Source organism: Bombyx mori, chromosome 22 (assembly GCF_030269925.1).
Source record: "Bombyx mori chromosome 22, ASM3026992v2".
Classification (NCBI taxonomy): Eukaryota; Metazoa; Arthropoda; class Insecta; order Lepidoptera; family Bombycidae; genus Bombyx; species Bombyx mori.
In genome coordinates this window covers 10,863,058-10,871,885 of record NC_085128.1, presented here as the reverse complement: position 1 = coordinate 10,871,885, position 8,828 = coordinate 10,863,058, and the positions used below count along the sequence as shown (strand labels likewise).

General features: G+C 36.2%; 1 protein-coding gene across 6 annotated transcripts in view; it reads right to left on the bottom strand.

Annotated features, from left to right (window-relative positions):
- Positions 1-211: 211 nt before the first annotated feature.
- Positions 212-8,828, bottom strand: part of LOC101742099 (PDZ and LIM domain protein Zasp) — a 48,498-nt gene continuing 39,881 nt past the window's right edge. For 3 of the 6 annotated variants that reach the window (XM_062674985.1, XM_062674984.1, XM_062674986.1), the window contains 5 exons: positions 8,123-8,261; positions 6,354-6,540; positions 4,974-5,094; positions 4,221-4,336; positions 212-2,115 (listed from right to left, as the gene is read on the bottom strand). In XM_062674985.1, the coding sequence (XP_062530969.1) occupies positions 2,038-2,115; positions 4,221-4,336; positions 4,974-5,094; positions 6,354-6,540; positions 8,123-8,261 (641 nt within the window). In that variant the 3' untranslated portion in view covers positions 212-2,037. Of the gene's footprint in view, positions 2,116-4,220; positions 4,337-4,973; positions 5,095-6,353; positions 6,541-6,729; positions 7,904-8,122; positions 8,262-8,828 lie in introns of all 6 variants that reach the window. The other 3 variants (XM_062674982.1, XM_062674981.1, XM_062674983.1) reach the window with 1 other exon arrangement.

Sequence of the window (8,828 nt, the reverse complement as noted above, 5' to 3'; positions counted from 1 at the left end):
TTGCGTAGTACGCAAATGAAGGACTGAGGTATCTCGGAGAGATAGTATCAACAGAGAAAATTTTATGTCGCATAAAAAAAATCATTTGAGCTCTAGTCTTCGTTTAGAATTAGTTTCCTTATTTATTTATTTCCTTTGTTTTCGCACGATTACGTGATGGCAGTTTTTTTGAATTTGTTCCTATGAATGTGACCATTAAATAAAAGATTAATTATAAAATTAAATACTTTATTAAGCTCACATAATCATAAAATGTGATAGATAATGCTGTAAAGTTTGTATATCTAAATTCATATAAAAAGTATATAATGTACTTAGGATTAGGTACTCTAGGACAGTAACTGTCGGACAACAGTTGTTTGATAAATTTAATTTAATTCTTAAAATTCGTTACAAGTAGGCATCTTAGCCATAAATTTCGATAGAACAATTCCATTGAAGATAATATGAATTTCAAAATGAGATTGGTGCACCAATAAATAAATTATGAATTATAAAAAAATGTAATAAACTTACAGATGTTAAAGTTAGTATATTTTTTTTAAACATTCCGAAGCTGTTTACAAAGCTTATATGAAGGGATTGTCAATCGTCACAATTGTGAGAAAAGCGCCATAATGTTAATTTTAGATAAATTTAGTTAAATTATAACGCGGGAGCTGTGTTATGTGACTATTTACATCCTGATCTAAAATTAATACATTTGCTAATAGATATAACACGTATGAATAGTTTTGCAATGACTAGTTTAACGCATACAATTCCGTTGAACAATCTTAAAATCTATATTATATTTTATTACCTGGACAATTTAATTTAATATATTGGTATATAAGGTTATATACAATTAAGAAAATACACAAAATCGTTGCGAGATAATGTATCGGCATGTTTGATATAGCGTTCAAAATCGAAGGGCGTCCCCGGCGGACACTGTTTAATGTGGACTTACTTTTCTTAGGGTCTGTATATTCAGAATTCTCGCGTGCGGTAAGTGATCGATTGTTCTGAGAATCAACAGAATTCTCTTCCGTTTGAGAACTGTCCAAAACACTATTTGCAGGAATATTCTGCTGCACATTTACGCAATCAAATGCCTCACTAAAGTATTCATGTTTCGTTTCCACATTATCGTGTATAATGGACGGAGTGCACCGATTATTGCTATCGTTACCACTGCAGACGTCAAGGCTCTCCTGCAAGTAACTGTTAATTTTTGTCAAATGTTCGGTGATCAAGAAATTTGGCAAAGGACTAAGGCTCCTCTCGATTTTTGACAAGTCCGTATTCAAAAAGTGATCGAGCTCTCGATTTTCACTCACAGTTGCAGTTTTGATCGATTTCTCAACTAAACTTGTTAAAGAATCCGACTCCATTTTAATTGGTATCGAATTAATTTCTTGGCCCATTGGATCACTGTCACTGCAGCTAATTTGCTTTTGTTGACTCACAGATCTTACAAACTTGGCTAGAGTACTACTTTCGACTTCAGTTGGTTCTAATGTGATCAAATCTTGTGCAGATTGTGTCCGTAAAGCATTAGCTTCTAATAGTTTTTCTTTACATAAAGAATTCACAATTTTGTAACTTTGCAAATCAACAAAGTCATCCTTGAGATATTGAATTGGTGTTTTGGACCGTTTGGCCAGTTGCGGACTTATCATTTGGGAATCGAATTCCGGTGGGACCGGAGTGAATTTGACCGTTATTATGTCTTGATTTATTATAGTTTCGGATTTTATTATATCGTCGACGTAATTTTTGTCGTGCACCTCAACAGTACTCGGGGAGTCGATGACGTCATGGTGTGTGGAACGCTGCACCCTATCGACCGTTACTTTGCTAAGTAACTTTCCATCTGTACTTCTTATGTCGGAAAACAGTCCTCCATCGAAGTGGAGGGGTGTTTCCAACTTCCTAGTTCTCTGTGGCGACGGCGTACCGACCGCCGGCGGCGTGATTGGCAACGGCGAAACCGGACGAAAAGTAGTAGTCGAGTAAACAGTGTCCGAGTTGTAGATTATTTTTATTGGACTTTTAACGGGCGTGTGTTTTACAGAAAGGCCGACCTCCCTTGGCGAAGAAGCTCTGTCCTTCAAGGTTCTTTTTACACACCTGTAAATAAAACATTAACGTCGTTTAGTTCCTTCGAGAAGAAGTCGTTTTTGAAGTAATTATTTTATTACAATTTACAAGCTGGTACATGCACACATAATTGAAGATTTACAAAACGCCTTTGGTCTTGGTCGAAAAGACGGAGTAATTACGTTTTTGTAGGACTGAAAAGTTATATATAAGGGCGTTTTTGCTGTAAATAGATTCTGAACAACTTCATTCATTGAGTATACATAGTTTGTTATTCACATTTCAAAAGTTCATATACTAGTGAAAGCTAGTCTACCTCAGTATATCCTTCTTTTTTAAACAGACGACTGGAAAATCGTGTTTTTTTTTATAATTACCGTCATTATGACATCGACAATGACTAACGAAAATTTGGAATTGAAAATTTGTAAATGTAACGAAAAACTGAATCCACACATCTGAATACAGTTTTAGAACCTTCATTGGGTTCCTATCTATCAACGATTAGGTAGGGAGAAAAAAAAATAAACACCAATTTTATATATTCAACTGATAATGCGCATTTTTAACATGACATAGCCAAAACTACATAAACACTTTAATTCAACAAAGCGTTTTTTTTTTTAAAAGCATTTAACAAAAAGAAAAATCATCTACCACACAACTTCCTGAACTTTAGGAAGTCTAATATATACAATATAATATGTCATATTAGAGTATAATCTATCTGTCAAATACAAGTTTAATGATTACAACTGTAACACTCTGTGGGACGCACACGCTATGGTTTGTTAATTTAAGGATAATGAACAAATACTATGGGAGCGTATGACGAGCTTGTTTTCAAAACCCAGTTACGGAGGTTTGTGTATCTGTAACTAACATTGGATGAGTGCGGTAACATAAAAGTGTGTGACTAAAATAATAATTGAATTAATTAAATTTTAATGTATGCTGTACATTCGAGAAAGTGTAAGAGATATACAGAAAGTTATGTAGAAATCTATAGATATGTATATATATAGAGAGTTAATTTCTTGGGTAGGTCTGAATTTGAGGGTCAGGCGTTCATTAATTGGTTATAAAATCGAATGTGAAATTCATAAAGGCTTAGATAGTTTTGACTATTTTATTACGCTAGGAAAATTAGCACTTCTTTTATACAGCGGTAGAGAGGCAGATGTGCTCACTGTTTACCTGTTGTTATGCGTTCATAAGTGACAATTGAGTCTACTTGATTATATATGAGGTTGAAATCTCAATTCTCCCCTCAAAGAGGAGTTTTTTCACGGCAGAAGGACTGTGTTACCAAAGTGCGCGGGCAGACAGGCACGTTTCTACTACCATTATTGTATATGTGTGTGTTTATGTATACTACCCGTGTGCAATAAGTTGAGACCTGGGGCGGTGACGCAACAGACGCATGGTTATACTGTGCACAAAAAAATATCACAACAAGTTTCCATCCGCGACTTCGTCTCTGATATTTTTTTTAATGTAAAGAGTATTGTACTCGGATCAACGCTGCCTTATATTTATTACTAGCGACCCGCCCTCGCTTCGCTTCGGAAACATTAAAACACACATGAAACCAAAAAAATATTTTTTTTTTTTTGTTTAAAAAGTAGCCTATGTTCATTAGGGACAATGTCGGCTTATAATGGAAAAAGAATTTTTCAAATCGGTGCAGTAGTTTCGGAGCCTATTCGAAACAAACAAACAAACAAATCTTTCCTCTTTATAATATTAGTATAGATACTTGAGCGGCAAACTGAGTCATAAATATTTTTTATCAGACCTCAAAAGTTTTACCCTTCATTATAACAATAAACTTATAACAATAAAATATAGCAGTAACTCTAATAACTATTAACAAAATAGTATCAAAAAAGATTATAAAATCGTCGTTGCGTGACGTAAGCCAGTAAGTACGAAACTAAGATGTTAAAAAAAATGGCGTTGCCTACAGTACAACACGGGAGCTTGAGAAGTTACAGGGGTAGCGGGCGGAGGGTTGTATTTCAGGCGAATCTCAATTTATCGCGCACGGGTAGTACGCGTGTGTGAGTGTGTTGTATGTGGGTGTCTTGTGTGTGGGTGTGTTGTGTATTTAGTAGGGAACTCATCATACGCACCGTGCAGTTGAAGCACTGACTGTGGTAGTTATTGTTGAGCGCCTCGACCCACCTGTCGCCCGCCTCCACGGGGAATCCGCAAGCGAAACATTTTGTTGTAAAGAGCTCATTCCAATCTGAAAAATGACGCGTATCAATAGTCAGAATCTCCGGTGCCACAGAGCAACGTTGTACCGGTCGTAGGCGTAGCCGGATCATGATGTGGCACCATCATAAATGAATTTTTCCAGCATATTTTAAAGCCATAGTATATAAATAACATAAAAAACATAATAATTCATATAAAAAAATGTATTTTCATTATATGTAAGTATATTTGTGTTGGAACGTCATTGTACTTCAAATGGAGAACTAAAACGATATAAATGTAGAATAGTATAAAATAAAACTTCCATTATCCAAAATCTTTTGTTATTATATTATAATGTAATAAAAAAATATCTAACACCTTTTTTACGCCTTACCCGTCTTCACCATCTTCCTTTTCTCTGTCATTCTCTTTTCCCTTTCTTACCGTTTTCTCTCACTCACATCCTAACGCTCCGTTTCACACTTTTCATACGTTCCATTCTTACTAATCCTACATAAATATGTATTTAAAGTCGCCGTATCCTAAAGGATAGGACGCCCGGTGTACTCGTATCAAATGATGCGACTCGCCGGTATTCAAACCCGTACTTAATACAAGGAATATTTGCACTATTTGCTCAATGGTATCATTGTGCACTAAAATGATGAAATTCAATAAATTACCTGCTTCGCAGTATGGCAGTCCGTCTTCTAAGAAGAACGGGTTGTTTCCGAACAACTTTCCGCAATAGACGCAGTTGAAGCACTCTGGATGGAAGTGTTTACCGATGGCGTTTAAACAGTCCTATAAGCGAAATAATCATGATTAAATACATAATAATCATAGGTCGAGGGCAAGCGACCAAAAGGCAGGAACCCGACCCGTTGGACGGACCAGATTCGTGCAGCCCTTGATACCACAGTGCACGATGCTCTGCACTCAGCTGCAGATAGGAACAGATGGCGGTGCATTATAAAAAACTAACTGTTTCAAGGCCATGACCACGACCCTCAGTAATGAGGAAACCGACGCAAGGACGAGGAGAATCATAATGAATCAATATAATATCTAATATAAAAAAAATAGATAAATAATATAATAACTAATAAAATAATATCAATAAAATATATATAATAAGAATACATAAAGTATATTCTGCTGAATCGAATGTTGTCTATGGACGACACAATACCTGAATCGTTTTTCTCCGTTTTTTTTCCTACCTCAGCTGAAGATCTTGAGAGACCATTTCAGCATCACTGGGCGAGTAGGTGAGCTAACGGGGCTCAAACGAATCCTAGCAAGAGCCGTGCTTCGCAGAATCTACCATCGGATCGGAAACACGACCCACTGAGAAGATCCGGCAAAAAGCTCAGTAGGCTGTGTCTGTGGGTTAATTTACTAGCCCTTCGTCGCAAGCGACAGGTTCGACGAGAACGATAACCGGTGCTTGGGGTACCTAAAAGCACCGTTAGTGAATTGTGACTTCTCCGTCACACTAAATTTGCGCACGACTGCCGTTCTGTGTGCTCAGTGCGAATTTTTTAACGTTCTCGATCGCGCAAAAGTTAACTCAAATTTGTATGCAGTTGGAACAACGCCCCTAGCGGCGAACGTTCCAACTCCATACAAATTTGAGTTCAGAATATAGCGTGACTCCTAAAAGTGAACCTTATAAATGCACATTCAACAAATAGAGGACAGAGATGATGTTGATGGCTTCTTTTGGGAATGTCTATTTTTTTTCCTATCCCAAAAACATAATAGTTCTCTATCAGAGATGTTCATATGTGAATCCTGTGGCTAACCTTGACAGATGAAGCACTGACGCAGTGAAAATTATATTAAATTTCCTAAATATTTATCTTTATATTTTATATTTATATAAATATTTAATAATTCGTGATTTTTGTGGTAAAAGGCGTACTATAAAAGCAGGCCCTGGTCGGTAGCACTGTATCTTCTTAATCTGTTTTTATTTTGAATTTTAAATGAAGCCTATTTAAATTTATTTTAATTATTTTTACTGTCACGGTGGTGATAATTCAGTTTATTATACTTACGCCTTTAATTTTAGCATGACATTTGTCACAGGCGGGTGCTATGTATTGCTCAAAACAGAATTCACAGTAGAGCTGTCCGTTCTCTTCGACGAATCCGATATCCTGCAGAGGACGTCTGCATGTTGCATTCACGCAGATGAAGTGCTCGGGGCACCATATGCGTCCAAGAGCCGTGATGAATGGACCTCTGAACATTGAAATAAAATGGTAAATAAACGTTGATTGATGATAAAAAGAACTAATTTCATACATTATAATATCGATCATTAATTGTGTTACCGTTACAATGAAAAACCAACACTATCAATTCAACACTCATGCAATTTTGAAACTTACTTGATGTATTCCCGACGCGTATTAATTTGAAAAACCTTACCTTGTAATAGCCTTGTCGCATATGTGACATACAGGATACATTCCCTCTTCAACATCTACAGAAGTCATAGTACTAAGCGGTCTGGCGATGATATGAGAATCCCTTCTACCGTCATCATTCCTAATGTTCTTTTTCTGTCGTCGTCTAACAACCTCCTCAGTATTATTAACTATTTTTTCTAAAGTATTTGATTCGGTGAATGTGTCATTATCGGTATCATAAACTTTAGATGGAGGGTCATCGGTGACAGTTGTTGAATCATGTGCGTCATATACTAATGAATTGTCTTTAACGGAACTCGGCAGAACTGCCGGCTTTGTCTCTTCCGTTGTGTTAGATAAGTCGTGACCGTCTAACTTGAAAGATTGATTGGAATTATTTGCTTTTGAATATACGTCAATGATTTTCTTTTCATTCTTTAAGTCACATGGCGAGTGTTTGAAATTGTTAGTATCATCTTTGTTTTCAAATAATTTTCGTTTATTCAATGTATTAGAGTAAATGTTATTTTCAAACTTTTGATCTGGTTTCTTTTCGGATTTGGTTGAATTCATTCCATTCAGGAAAGAATTTTGAAAACCATTCGTCTTTTTGAGAGTGTTAGTTGTGTTTTTATGGTCATCAATTATTTTAAAATCATTGTCATTTAAGGATCCGTTCAAAGTTTCATTCTGGAAATCTAGGCCGTAATCGATATTGAAATTTTTAGGTAAATCAGATTGTTTTTTCATATTACCCGTAACTATTGGTTCTCCAAGAGGTGTACTATGAATATTGAAAGTGGGTATAGGAGATGTAGGTAATGGCGGAGGTACTGGAGTACTTCCATTGAAAATGATTGAATTTAAGAAATTGCTCTCTTTAACTCTGTCATTCATACTACCGAATTCTGTATTTTTGTACACGTTGTCGTTAGTGGAGATTTTTCTTAGAGTACTATTCTCACGAATGTTTTCCTCCGACGAACCATCTGTATTCAGAGGATGCTTAGTAACGACAGTGTCTTGTATTTTATCAGCCATAGATTGGATGTGGTCGGCTGGCTTTATTTTACGTTGAATGCCAATTTCATATCCATTTAATGCCATTTTAGCCATTTTTCGTATGAGACGTTCTTCAGCTTGACTTTTAAACTCTGGTTTCTGAGAACTGCTTGTGGTCTGCACATCGTTAGCTGTTAGGAAAACAATCAAAAACACATAAGCATTTTAGTTTTAATACGTGCGATATTTAATAAGTAAGACTAACGCAAATAACGTAGGAAAAGTTGCTATGGTTATGGTTAGAGAAATATTTTATGCATGACATTATATACTCGCTAAAGTTATCTTGTCTCGATAATATTCATGCATCACACAACAATCAATTGCGTCAATTTTCCACACTGAATCACCTAATGTTTCCATTACAAGATGCGCAAAGTGGCACACGAGAGCCGGGCAGGGCAGGCTTATTCAATATTCCCCTTCCTCGTTTTGGTGCCGATGATACCCCAAAAGTTTTACCACGTGTGGCAGCTCCTACACTGGAACCTGTTGACGGGGTAGGATCACACACTGGACCTTGGTTAGCACCAGAATTCAAAGGTTTTGGCTTATAAATGCCTGTGTTTCTACTAGCAGTTGCATTATTTTCGTTATTAAGATAATTAGATGAATTGACAGATAACATTTCTTGGGTAGGTAAAGTCATAGAGGGAGGTGGAAACACAGGTTTAGCGTTTATTGCTGAGGGGTGGATATTAGAGTTTAAAAATTGTTGATCGCCAAAAGATGAACCCCCTTTACGAATTTCAATCGTCTTAGCTGACTGTGTCCGTTCGAATTCTTCAAAAGTTTTTCTTGTTGTCTGAACAGTAGTGTGCCCGAATTCAGAAACATTTTGTGACTGCATCTGCCGTTGTCCAAAATTTTGAGCCATCATTGAATCTTCTTTAATAGAAATGTCTCCTTTTGCGTAATTTTCACTTTTGTACCCGAAATTTGATTGAGTTTGTTCTTTTATCATACTCGATGGATCAGACACAAACTTCTTTTCGCAAGATCTATCTTGGAATTCAACATTAAGACTTTGTTTTTGTTGAGATTCGTGTTCTTTTC